The sequence below is a fragment of the Aptenodytes forsteri genome, unplaced genomic scaffold, assembly GCF_000699145.1.
Source record: "Aptenodytes forsteri isolate BGI_AS27 unplaced genomic scaffold, ASM69914v1 Scaffold172, whole genome shotgun sequence".
Classification (NCBI taxonomy): domain Eukaryota; kingdom Metazoa; phylum Chordata; class Aves; order Sphenisciformes; family Spheniscidae; genus Aptenodytes; species Aptenodytes forsteri.
The window spans coordinates 892,180-906,045 of NW_008795018.1; the positions used below are offsets into that span (position 1 = coordinate 892,180).

Sequence of the window (13,866 nt, forward strand, 5' to 3'; positions counted from 1 at the left end):
GGCCGCCTGGAGGTCAGGGCGCTGCACGGCTCAGGTAACGACCCCTGGTCCCCCGGGGTGGTCCGGCCCTGGCCTCCCTACAGCATCCCCCTGGCTTCCCTCGCCCCGGCCAACCCCCAGGCCGTGACACCGGGCCCGGGGATGTGGGCAGCCCCGCTCTCCCCTCAGCCAGGCGGCCCGGGGGAGGCCTGGAGGCAGGTTTCCACCTTATGGGCTGCTGGTTTGTCCAGTTTGCGCTGCCGTCCCTGTTTCTTCTTATGCTCGTGAGTATTGCGTGAGAGGAAAGGGCAGAGTTCAGCCGCAGACTCGCAGGGACGCTTAGTGTGGCTTTCCGTAGCTTCTCTTTCGAAGTGTTTCACCCGCAGTGAAGCAAGGAGCAGCCCCGCAGCCTGTACCTGTGAGAACTGCTCTTCTCTATCAGCGGGCTTATTACCATCTTGCAGTGCTTTCTGTTTCTGCGTTGCGTGGCTTTGTCCTTCCGCTAAGGCAAAGCCATACCCATATCAGGGGTTGCCAAGGCTGATTCGTGTTTGAGTGTGCCTGCACCGTATGCTAACGAGATAGGGGTTGACCTTGAGCTTGCACATGCTAGGAAGGATGACCTGAACTGTCCTGGAATATCCTCTGGCGACCTTTGAGACAGATGATGGGCCTGTGCAGAGCAGAAGTGGCATTTGGAAAAGGTGACATATGCCTGTGGTAGCTGGCACTTCTGTGGATGAATGCCAAAAGCAATAAAGCTACTAAATACAGAGCGAGTGATGAGCAGCTGTAAATTAGGGAGATAGAATGACAGGAGGTGATTCTGATGGTGGGGTACTCGCTAAAGCTCTTAATTACACCCCTTTAATACCATTTATCTCCATTTTTATTTTTTTTTAAACTGTTTATTAGTTGATCAGTTCATTTCTTTAAATATGTGTTTGGTTTCTCAAAGAAGAAAGCCTTTCCTTTCTCAAGAAGGAAGCTTTGAGGAATTGATAACCATAAAATTCCTTCAAGAATTTTTGAATAGAACATATTTTATTTGTGAAAAGCACTAAAAAACCTAGGGTTATTTATCTTAAAACAAATAGGAATAAAAGGGCACAAGTTAACAATGTGTGAAACAAGCACCTGAAGAAGGTAGCTCAGCACTTTTCAGCCCTTTGTTGGGATGAGTAAGCTTAAGAACAAGAAGAAATTCAGCAAAAGGAAAATGGTAGCAAACGCAGTATTACTAAAAATACTTAATAATTTCCATGTGATATGGAATGTAACTGAGTGTAACTTAGCAATATTCATGAATACGCTGTATATGTATATGAATAATAGGAGTATTCCCAGTTACAATCAATGATGGTATTAGTTTTGGTAGAAAGATTTAAATCTCAAAGCTCTAGACAATCTTGTAGTTTATTAAAGGCAGGCTAAGAGATAATATTAGGGATATTTGACCTCCCAGCACCTGAAACATCTCATTCATTATAGTGCTTCCTGTGCTTCTGTGAATTTGGGACCTTGGTATTAGGAATACTATTAATTTTTTGCTTTTTGTTGTGGTTTTTTTAATTAATTTTATTTTAAAGATGATTGCATGTGCTCTTGCAGGCCCTATCACTCCTCTGAGGTTACTGAAGTTACAAAGAGAGATGGTCTGAAATTTTGTGTGCAATACGTGTTTTTGCTATTTTTGTGCAGCTGCTGTAGTTACAAGTCTTGTTGTAAGCAGTGTTGAGGTTGCATGTCTTTTCCCTACTGATAAAGAAATTATTTCTGGAAAGGCTGGAAGCTGTTAACAGACAAGTGTTGTCTACCCAGTAATTCGGATCTGACATCCCTGCCAGATCAGATTTACTGTCTGTGATGGTACCTTTTAAGTGTAAAGGAGAGACTGTTGCCTGATTTTGTCCTGTTACACATGAAGGAGCCATGCTTAGCTTTCCAGCTCTGTCTTTGTAACGCGAATATGGCTTGCTCGTGCACTGGGGCTGTGGAAGAACTGCTAGAGTATCTAGTGGTAAAGTTTAAGAGACATCTCAAAGTGAAAGACAGAGGCACTCAGTGACTAAAGGGTAATGAGGAATATCTAGGAAGGGTTTGGGTTTGCACAATTTATTTAATGAGGGAAACTTAATTTATATGAACAAATGTTGTGGAAGGATGACTATCAGATTAATTTTCAATGCAGGTTTCATGTTTCCTTCCAAAAGACTGAAAAGAATCAAGTTTTTGTAGACTACAGTGCTATTTGCGATGAATTATTATTTTAAACACAGTATGAGCTGAACGAAGTGAAGTTCTATGTAACTCAGTTCACTGACGTTTAATTATTTGAATCTATCTATATGTAATACGAAATTTTTTATAAAGTCTGATGGAATACTCAGTATCAGAGATGCTTTAAGGGGTTGGTGGGAACAAATGCTGAATTTGGTAAAAACTGAAGAGCTGGAAAAATAAAAATCATTGCCAGTCAGATAGTACAGGCAAAGGAAGGTCTCTCGTGTGCTTTGCTGGTCAATGTACATAAAACAACTTACACTTAGTTTATATTATGGTCTACACAAGTAACAAACTTCATTCACTGTTTTCTGCAGCTCTGCCTGTCCAGATTCACTTCCCATGCTTTCCAAAACCTGGTCAGTCCCAGTTCCTAATCAAACCTGTGTTTAAAGCCTAAAAGATCTCAGTAATACATACAAGAGTATCTGCTGGATATAACACAGTCAGTTGTGAAAACTCTATCAGGCTTCAGGATCCTGTAATGTTAATCATCAGTGTACAGGATCTAAGAGTGATTGTGGCAAAAATTTATAACCTGAAAGAAGACTATGAATGGGACCATGTGTTTAGAAGGGTTTTCGGGTGGTTTTTTTTTTCCGGGTCTATCACTGTCCAAAGACTAAAGGACTGGTTGATGATGGATGTAAATGCTTTCCAGCACATTCCCTTTTCCAACTTTACCTGTGTCATTATCGTGTTGAAGTTCACATGTTGACAGCTGGGAGTGTGGTTCTAGCAATATTTTTTTCACTGGCAAAACCTATTTAAGAGACTTAGTTCTTTCATCTTTCTCTTAATGTTCCTGCTATTGTTCATTGCCTCCGTAGTTGTACTTAGGGGGCTGCATTGTGGTGACTGAAACGATTCCAGTGATTTGATTTACAGCAAGGCCTTACGAACAGTTGTTGCGTCAGCACAACTGAGGAGGCAGCAAATGGAGATGGGAATTTTCAAAGCCAGTTGTTGTGAAAGTTTGCAGAGTTATGCCTGAGTTATTTCAAATTATTCTAACATTTAAGAGAGAAAAGGTTGGTGGCAAAAAAATAGTGTCATTTATTAGACACACTGATATAGTTGGAAGAAAGGGATGAGCTGTCAGGCAGATAAGCTTCTGTACACTCTTCGGTAGGGTTTCACGGTTGTTCCCATGAGTAGATGTCAGTAAATAGCTTCTGAGTTTTAATATTTGTCGGGTGTTCAAAATTTAAATTTTCCTGTTTAGCAACTGTTACAGTCCTGATACGTGTTAATGTGTTCTGCAAGTCCTGCCCATTTTAATACATAAGGCTGAAGTTGAACCTGCTTGGCAAACTCAGGGAGTCAGGATGGTTGCATAGCAGATGCCATAGTGAATTTAAAGCTGTTTTGTCTATTTTGGTTATCTTTTCAGTATATGGGAAGTTTTAAAAACAGGTCTGTTGATTTTCAGTTGTAGTTTCTTTTTAGTTGAAATACATTATTGAAATTATACTAATGCATTTGATCCCTAAGCTCAGTTTAGAATAGACTGATAGTCTGGCTTTTCTGCACCAAGCAAACTGTACTTCAGAAATCTTCATACAGTTTTACAACACTGTGAGCTAATTTTTCACATAAGTAGCACTGGCCACAGAAGATTTGAAAGGGAACACTGGGGATGTGGTGGGCATCTGTTACCGTATGACTACGAGCGGGTAGTGGATATTGCTTTCTACAGACAGCTAGCAGAAACCTCCCACTCATGGGCCCTCATGCTCATGGGGGATTTCAACCATCCAGACATCTGCTAGGAGGGCAATCTGGCATTGTGCTTGCGCTCTTGGTAGTTTCTAGACTGTTGGTAAAAATTTTGTAATGCACATGCCAGAGAGCCTGGTCAGGGATAACTCTTCACTTCATTGGCTGCTCACAAGCAGGGAAGAACTGTGCCGGTTTGGTCACAGATGGCAGCCTGGATCTCAGTGACCATAACATGACTGAGTTGTGGATCTGCAGGAAGGCTGGGAAGGTGAGCAGCAGAATTAGGAAGGTGAGCAGACTTAAGAACTGCAGGCTTTCACTTATTCAGGAGATTGGGAGGTAGAATCCCTTGGATAACAACTATGAAGAAGAACGGTGCCCAGGAGAGCTTGCAGATTTTTAAAGAAAACTTAATGACAACTCGGGAATGAACCATTCCACAGTGCAGGAAGATTTGGTATGTCAGCAGGAGGCCTGCTTGGCCAAGCAAGGAACTTCTCAATGAACTAAAACACAAAAAGGGGGCATACAAAAGTAGGAATAAGGACAGACAACAGAAGAGGAGCATAAAAGTGGTATTTAGGGACAAAATCCCTACCATCTGACAAACTGCACATCTTTAGTCCAGAAGGACCTCGATAAACTTGAGGACTGGGCCAACAGAAACGTCAAGAATTTTAAGAAGTATGAAGTTCTGTTACCGGACTTAAGTGTTGCTGTATGTCACTACAGGCTGGGGAGGGACTGGCCGAGTAGCAGCTTTGCTGAAAAGGCTATGGGGTTGCAGTGGATGTGTGGTCAAATATGAGCCGACACCTCATAGCAAATAAGGTGAACCACAGACTGGGCTATATTAGGAGGAGCGTGGGCAATGGTAAAGGGAGGGTTCATCTCTAGAAAGCATTGGTGAGGCTCTGTCTGGAATGCTGTGTCCAGTTTCGGGTTCCCTAGTTCTAGGGAGATATTGAGAAACTGATGGAGTCCACTTGAGGGCTACCAAAATTGTTAGGGGCCTAGATTACCTGATGGCGAGGAGAAGCTGAGGGATCTGGGCTTGTTAGGTTTGCAAGGAGAGGCCTAAGGGTGGAGAAATCTGTGGGCAACTTATAATTATAATTACAGAAATGATTAACTCTACTTAATAGTGGCAGATAATATATCAAGAGGCAGTCATCACAAATTGGGGCTTGGGAGGCTCAGACTGGGCAATAGGACAAACCTTTTTACTAGGAGAGTAGTGCAGCAGGGGAAGAGGTTGGCTAGAAGGGCTGTGGCACATCCATCCTTGAAGGTTTTTGAGACTCAGTCAGCCAGAGCCACAGCTCATCAGATCTCGTCTTGGTGGTAAGCTGATGTTGAGCAGGAAGTTGGAGAAGATGACCGGTGTTTCTAAAGTGTTTTGGTAACTGATGAAATGGGCAGCTTAGCACTTCTTTGACATATTAAGCATATTACTAAGAGATATTCTGAAATTCCTATACCAAGTCTGTGTGGTATTAAACATATTTAAAACTGACTTCACATTGTAACACTTTTGTAACTGAGCATCATCAGACTCCCTACCTTCAGGGTATGCTATTGGCCCAAACGAAAAATAGCTCTCTGCTAAGAAATGATTGTAAACTTCCTACATGACCAGGTGTCAGATAAGATTCCACGTTCATGTTGTTGATCTTCTACTAATGCAGAAAAATGGAGGAAAAGTTCACTTCCTGGGGTAAATACCAAGATTTTGTTTTAATGACACTTTGGACTTTAATCAGTAAAGAGAATCATTAGCCTAAAGTAGACAATTGAAAAATCAAGCATTAGCTTCAAAACTGAAAATTAGAAAAATAGAAGGTGTAACAATAATGTTGAGTAGAAATCGAGTAATATTCAAATTTTATGTTTGAAGTAATTATTTTGGTTTCTTAGAGGGAAAGACTTTCTTTCTTTTGCTCATTAAAAACAAGGGTGACTTAAGTGGATTTTTTTGCTTAGATTGGAGATGGGTTTTGTTGTGTAAACATCCAGCTATTTCAGTCAGCAGCAGCTGTCAGTCTGCAGCATCCTGTCGGCAGCAGCTGAGCTCCACCTCATCTGTATGTGAAGGCAGTGGTGGTCAAGGAGCAAACCTAGTGAGTGCAGGGAATGGGTTTCTGTCCCTCATACTCATGTGTTTGGGAGGCTGCCAGTACCGATATAAGATGCAGAATAAGTTTCAGTGTTACCCAGTGACTATGTGTAATGTTTGCAGCCATGAAGATGGCCAGTAAGAGCTGGTATGAAATGAGAGAAATAAGTAATTTGTGTAGATAGGGCTGATTTTTTTTTTTTGTCTGAATAATGTATTCAGAGAAGTTGAGGAAAAAGAAAAAATACATCCTGGGAAGTGTCATTTCTCTTTCTTCAAAATAAGTTGGCTCTTCAAGGATGAGGGCCGACACTCTTTTCTGTGCCCTTATGGAAATGTGCTGGATAAATATCAATTAAAAGCATCTTTTTTTTTTTTTTTCCCCCCTCCTTTCCTTCACATTAGAATTAAATTAAGACCTGGAAATATACATTTGAATATAATACAGATTTTGAACTTTCCTCTAACAGGTGTGATCTTATCACACAGAAATTAATGTTAGCAGAGCTTAGCACCTTCACAGTTTTAATATGCTCTTGCTGTTACTGGCTTTTGAGACCAGATAGATGGTTTGTGTACAAGTGAATGTGTAATACACTAAGATGACTGTTGGGGTGTGTTAATCTCACATAAATTAAGGACTGAAGAGGCCAAAAGGCAATAATTTCAGTCACCTAAAAACTCAATGTTACTGAAGCTTCACTGTAGTGTCTTATGAAAACCCTGATAATATAAAGATTTACACATGAGATTGGAACTGTTTCTGTTGTGCACTCAGAAAACTAAACACACGTATAGCTCTGTGCAGGGTGTTTTCTTTTGCTGTAGGATTTCTTTATTTAAAAAATAGCCACTTCAAATTATTAATTTCCTTCTTTGTTCTTAAGGTGTTATTTCACCAGAAAAATGGCAAGTAGGAGAAATAAAACTTCTTTGTGCTTCTTAAGTTCTTAAACAGATTGCATCTCAACTACAATTTATCTTCGGATATGACCAGCGTTGCTGTAAATAATTTAAACAGCAGTGGCTTTTTCTTCTCAACATACAGGAAAAACTAGTAGGATTAGGGAATAGTTTCTTCTTGGGAGGGGGAGAGGAGAAGGGGGATAGTTGGTGTGATACTAGCTTTTTAATAGAAGACCAGTCAAAGGTGCCAAGTGCACAATAAAGCTGCATCTTCAAGAAGCTTTCTTACTGAGATTATAACATAAAAGCATCCACAGTGGGTCAGAACAAAGGTCCATCAAGTCCTATTATTCCATATCAGAGAACAATGAGTAGGAGATACTGTGGGAGAATACAAGCACAGGGTGTTCATGCAGGGGTGCCCTGCCAAAGTGCTCTCCCAGCCTCCAGGTGCCTCCTCTGCAGCTCAGGGGCTTGGAGCTGGAGGTGGTGTCTTTCTATTCAGTAGCTCTCAGTGGACTGAGTGGAAGAAATAGGCCTGCTCAACTGAAGAGCCCTTGTCAGTTATCGTAAGAAGCAGATTTAGGTATTGTTTTCTATCTAAAATGTAGCTCTAAAGAAGAGAGCGTATCGGGTTCAGTGCATTGCAGTTACTGGATAGCTGTATGTGCACGTGAGAATTGCCATTTTGCCAGAGATGCAATTCACACCTGTCTATTCCAGATGCAGTAGGAAGAGCTCGTTGCACGTATTGAGGCTGTTTTCATATCTCCTTGTTTCAGAGTCTCTTCAGGGCCCTGTTATTGGGTCACAATCTTTATGTGATGCCAATTTCTGACCCATATTGCAGGGGCTCTTAAATGACCTGCTTTGTCTATATGTTGTCTGCCCCCTGAATGGGACATCCCCCTTACTTTTTGGATTCTGGCTTATTTGGCACTTGTTTTGTTTCAGCAGCCATATCTCTCTGTGTACATCGGGCACTGCTTGTATCCCACTGTTTTCCCCAAAGACTGTGGTACCTAAGATTACTGTTTTCTGTGGGGGAGATAAGAAACCGGGGCACATCTTCACTGGTTTCCTAAGCAAGCCTGATACAGGCTACAAAGTCTCCATCGCAAACCCCGTGTGTATAGCTTTTGTCCACAGTAGCGTGGTAGTAGCTTGTGAGATGGGTTGGAGTATTCATGGGCTATTCCATAATTTTTAGCGGAGTCAAATAATTTGGGATACATGTTCTCAAATTATGAGTCTTGCTGATTTAACACCACCATTTTACCAAGCAGGCTGTTGTCAGTTCCTTGCCAGCTGGTGAAACACTGGAAAGAGTCTGTCCAGGATGACATCTCTGTTCAAAGAGTTTGGAAATGCAGTGGAAATGGAGTAACCAAACATAAGATTTTAAACAAGTACAGAAGAAACAAATGAGACAAGAAAATACAGCCCAGGTGGAAGTGTGTGATAAGCTTAGTGGGCTAATCCCCCCGTGCTCATTTAGCTAGGAAAATAGACTCTGCTGTCTTGGTTTATTGTTGCTTAAAGTTCTATTAAACACTGCTAATATTTTTGCGTTTTGGACAGATGCAAGCTGGAGGCAACATTTGTCTCTAGGCAGCAACAAACCTGTTAAAAGCTGAATGCCCTGACTGTATGCTAGGGATTTTGTGTGCTCAGCTCTCTCCACATCTTGCATATAGTTCCCTCCCAGCCCATTTTTCATGAAAGTTTGTAGGGTCCATTGATGCCTGGAATATTTGTGGAATTTTTGGACATGATTAGATGTGTTGATCAAGGGTTAGCATGTTATGGACTGACATAAATACCACCAGAAGAGATGCATTTTCCATTTTTCACCTAGACCAAACTCGGTTGTGGGAGGTTTTTTTAGGAAGTACAGGAAATCGGCTAAGGCTTTTCAGTACTGTGCCAATTAAAATTCTCTCCTGTAGATGACATCATGATTCCAATGTATTGAAAAAGTCTGACACCTTGTTGTTTCGGCATCTTGTCCCTACTGTGTTTTGGAAGACTGTATGCATGAAAGAGTATTTACAACTTAAGCTGAGGTGATTTAAGCTAGGAGCTAATTAGTCATATACTCTTGTCTCATTGCATGTTGGCTGGGGAATGGTGAGAAAATAAACTGGCACTAATTTCTGAAGGATATATCAGGCAACCTGCTCTTTTTAGAATGTTAAAATTCTTCCTAGTTGAGCTAATGAGATAGGTGTCAACTTTTGCAGGAAGCAGTGGGCTCCTAGGAGGTTTTCATCAACTTGGAGGCATTTTGGTCAATCCTTTGGCTGTTCCCCAGTGAGAAAGAGTGATTGGAGCTGCAGCAGAAGAAAGGGAAAGGGAGATGATGCTTAGCCAGTAAAATAGTTTTTCTTGCTTTAAAACTTAGAGAAGTGGGCAAGACCCTGGGAGAGCCAAAGCCTAGATTTTACTCCCTGCAGTGGTTGTGTCTGTTGTCCAGTGACTCTTTAAGTTATACAACAGTTTCCAGAATGGGGACCAGGCCCCTAAGCTGTTGCGGGACTTCTTTTTGGAGTGAGCTTGAATGCTCCAGGCTGAAGAGGGCACAGTACTCTTAGGTGCATTTGAACTGCAGATTCAACGAGGGCCAGGAAATGAGCTAAAGCTGTAGACTGCTGCCTAATCGTTCGCTTAGCCCCAGCTCTGTTTGGGACCATTCCACTTGGCTCCTGCACAGATCTGCCAGAGAAGGGTGCTTAACTCTAGCAGGGAGGGTGGGAACTGTTTGGTGCTGCTTGTCCTTAGGACCAGGGATGAACCCTTGGCCACCTTTTATTTGGCAGTACTACTGTTGCCTAAGTCTCCCACTTTCTGACAAGCCATTGAAGCACTGTATTGTTGCGTAAAATGTGGGAACAACCACCAGCTTACAGCCTTCTGCCAATATTTTAAGGAAAAACTGGGGGGCTGATTATTTGGATTTCAGGAGCAACATAAAGACCCACTTGCAGGCATGTATGTCAGGCTGCGAATCCCAGTCTCAGCATCGTTAAGACCTTAAATTTGGGAGGAAATCAGCTATAATCCTTTCTTCACCGCTTCCTGTTCGTTGCTGTAGGTGTTTCTCGTCTGCTATAAATCTAGTCCTAAATGGGTAACCTTTCCCATGGGTTGTGTGAGTCATGTCAGAACCGGGGGATTCTCAGTCCTGTGAGATGAGCATAACATCTGGGTATGCTGGAAGAGAACTGCATTTGCAGGCAAAACTAGAGTCACTGCTGACTGAAAGGAGAGCTGCTGTATGTATGGGAGGAGTTTTAGTTGCTTCTGGACAAGCTGCTTCTTTAGCATCTCCCTCTCTGGTTCCAGCATTGGTCTTCCAAACTCTTTGACTCCTTACACGGTGCTGGAGATAGGCAACCATAGACTGGGTCCTCTTGGATGGAGTAGGACAAGGTGCAGATCTACAAAAGGATTTTTAGAGTTGGATCTTGTTCGTGGGCTATGTTCTTTCTACATCTCGTTTCTGAGAAAAGCACAAGCACAAGAAACAGTTCCAAAAAACTTGGCCTTGATTCATGGAAAGGTAGTGTAATCAGAGTGCTGTGGCAGAACTGCACCCCTGTGCAACAGTCTTACTCCAGTAATCCTCTCCATTCTCATGCATGCACTACAGTGCCTGTTGGGCAGCGGAGGTGGTGTTATCTTCAGCAACAGTAATGGAAAAAACATCGTTTTACTAGAGTCATCTTCGTTTCATGGTCTTAATACTTGTGAACTCATTTGCATGGCCCAGATGGTCTCTTGAAAAAAAAATACTTTGAGTTTGTTACCAGTCTGCAGCTCATTTTCTTGGCTTCACAGGTTTTGGGTGTTGTGCTGTTTTTCTGTGTGACCACCGCTGCTTTGGTGCTCACCCATTTCCTGCCTTCAAACTAGATTTCACTTCTGATTTCCACGAGAAAGTATACAGGGCATGCCCTGCAATTTAATTCAAGCCTGTGGTTACAGAAAGACAGATAAGACAAGCAGGTCCTAGTAAGAGACCAGTAAATAAAATGGCCAGGTGCTCTAGTTTTGGTGAAATCCAGAGCAAGAAATGCTTGAGACCTCTCAAACCTTGGAAAGGTGCCAGGTTCTGCAGCCACACAGTCAGTGCAGGAAGGGCCCACTGACATGAATATGTGGTTTTATACCTCCAACAGATACTGTTTCAGGCTGCTTGAAAACTCAGGAAAATCATCACCCCTACAAGTGTTTCTCACTGCTAGTTCTGCAGACAAACATGCTGAAGTTTTAATTTCAATAAATTGACTATGGTAGCTGGAATGGGATTCTACAGTGAGCTTGAATTCCATAGCTCCCAACAAAGTAAGTTATGGTTATAACAACAGCAACAAAAGAAAAAAGTCAAGGAATATTAATTAAATGTAAGTTGTCCCGGTACCTGATCTATTGAAAAGCAGCAAAGCCTGATTAGTAAACTAATAGTTCTCAAACACATTAGAGGCTGCTTTGTGACCATGCAGTCAGCCTTACCACAGCAGGCCTATGATTTAAACTTTACTATAAGGACATTAAACGCTTAAAAAGTATCTGGGAACTAAAAGACTTCTTTTCTCTTTTTTAGGTGATACTGTCACTATTGGAGATGTGTCTTTTAAACTCAAAACACCGAAGAACCCAGAACTTGTTCCGCAGAACTACAGTAAGAATCTGCTTTCTTTTTGAATGAGTTTCAAGGCTTTATTCAAAAAACTTTTACTCACGCAAGTCATCCTGACTTTACTGAAATTATCTAAGAAATATGTTTTGAAAAAGCATGCAATTTGGGGAAGGCTATCTTTGCTGAGTTCTTTACTGTATCTCTGGTTCAGCTGGTTATATGGGAACCTCTTAACTTTGAATGTAACTTGGCCCATTGGTCAGTGGGACAGTAAAAGGATCATTTGTGTACGTTTAAATATTTTGTTCAAAAGGGGTCTCATCCAGCAATTGCTTCTAAAAATAATACAGTAATCTCAAACTGTTTGGTCATAAAACTGTGGCAGTTTAAAATTATCATTCAATTGCAACATGATTATATGTCCTAGGAGTTTTCTGCTGTATGGCAGATGTATGGTGTTTTTCTACTGTGATATTTAGTATTTCCAGATTGTCACGTTATTGTTGTCAGCAAACATACAGATCTTTGCAATCCATCAAGTTAATGAGAAGTCAATTGCATAGTGATAAAAAATGCTATCAAATACTTAGAAAAGACACAGCCAATTATGCACATTAACAATGCGCATACATGTACTTCCAATTAATTCGCATTATGTTTTGATACCTTATTAAAAATGCCACAGATATGCAGCCATCTGTATTTCCTGTTTGTTTGTTGAGAATACCTGCTTCTTGAGCTTTTCTTTTTGCACCCTGGATCAGCAAGTGAGTCATGTTTTTATTGTGGCATTTCCTAGGACAGTACAGGCCAACTATTTCCTGAGGATCCAAAATGATCAGTTGCCATTTGTTCAGCACTTTCATATGTAGGCTGCTGGATGTCTGAAATTTAAATTAAAAAAAAAAAAAACACTAACGACTGATTTTTCCACCCAGAAAAATTTTCAGACCAAAACCAAGCACGCATGACTTTCTGAAAGGGTATGTAAGTCTTATACTACGCTTAGACAGGGCCAAGCATTGAGAACTCCCAGTGACTGTCACTGCTGGGCTTGCAAGGTTCTACAGCTGGAAACTGAGTGTAGTCATTCACTTCAAGTGAATTTGCTTTCCAACATGTCTAAATTCATTCCATGACATTTTGAAGCAGACACCAAGAAAACTGCTGGGGCGCTGGTTTTTTTTGGTTTTGTTTATTCTTTTAGAAGGATGGCATTGATAATATCAACAGTAGACTTGCCACTACACAGCTGGCAGGATGGCAGGTAACTGCTGGGAGAGAGATGCTGAGGGCAAGAGGGATGTTACAGGTGTACAGGGGGTGCTACTGGTACAGTATCAGAAAGGGCAGGAGCTGTTGCGTGAAGGTTTATATTGTTGCGTTCCTAGGCAATAGTACTTCAGCTCATCAGACAGGCTTTAGGTGGCCCTGCTTGAGCAGGAGGATTGGACAAGATGACATCTAGAGGTCCCTTCCAACCTCAGCTGTGTTTCTGTGATTCCTGATATTGTAGTAACTGTGGGATAGTAGACCTGTGTTACTATTGACTTGTTTAGATTACTGTTTCTTAACTCTATTCTGACATGCAACATTTCTTCTGAAATGTTTGTCCTTCGAGAGGTGTAGCAGGAATATAGAATCATAGGATAGTTTGGGTTGGAAGGGACCTTTAAAGGTCATCTACTCCAACCCCCCCTGCAATGAGCAGGGACATCTTCAACTAGATCAGGTTGCTCAGAGAGCAATATAGAGAGGAAGATTTTGTTTGCTTTCAGTCTTTGACTAGTGTGAAGTCTGCCAGTAGTTTGGCAGGCCAGGTCATTGATCTGCATCTGGATTGTGGGCTGCTTAATTCCCATACCCCAGTAGGCATCGCACTGTGACACTTTCCTACCAGGTGATCCAAGGTACCAAAGATATCCAATGCCATGTGTCAGCCCTTGCTGTTACGGGGTAGCCCGTGAGGAAAGGGTTTCTGTTTTAGACTGTAACAACACTTCCCATACCTTGTGAGTTCCCTGGGAATGTGGCCAACCAGTTGAGAAATGCTGCTCTGTATTATTACTTTTTATAGCATCTTAAATGATAGATTTTTGCTTTTCATAATCTATTTTGTATGCCTATTTTCTCATTTTGATCATGAAGTAAGGACATCATAGAATCATTAAGGTTGGAAAAGACCTCTAAGATCATTGAGTCCAACTGTCAACCCAAC

The 13,866-nt window shown here is 41.6% G+C and overlaps 1 protein-coding gene across 2 annotated transcripts in view; it reads left to right on the plus strand.

Annotated features, from left to right (window-relative positions):
* Nucleotides 1–6: 6 nt before the first annotated feature.
* The window catches only part of VWA8 (von Willebrand factor A domain containing 8), a 211,062-nt gene continuing 197,202 nt past the window's right edge, over nt 7–13,866 (plus strand). The window contains exons 1-2 of one of the 2 annotated variants that reach the window (XM_009275642.1): nt 7–34; nt 11,613–11,690. In XM_009275642.1, coding sequence (XP_009273917.1) covers nt 11,690 — 1 coding nt within the window. In that variant the 5' untranslated portion in view covers nt 7–34; nt 11,613–11,689. Of the gene's footprint in view, nt 35–208; nt 264–11,612; nt 11,691–13,866 lie in introns of those variants that run through there. The other variant, XM_009275641.1, reaches the window with a different exon arrangement.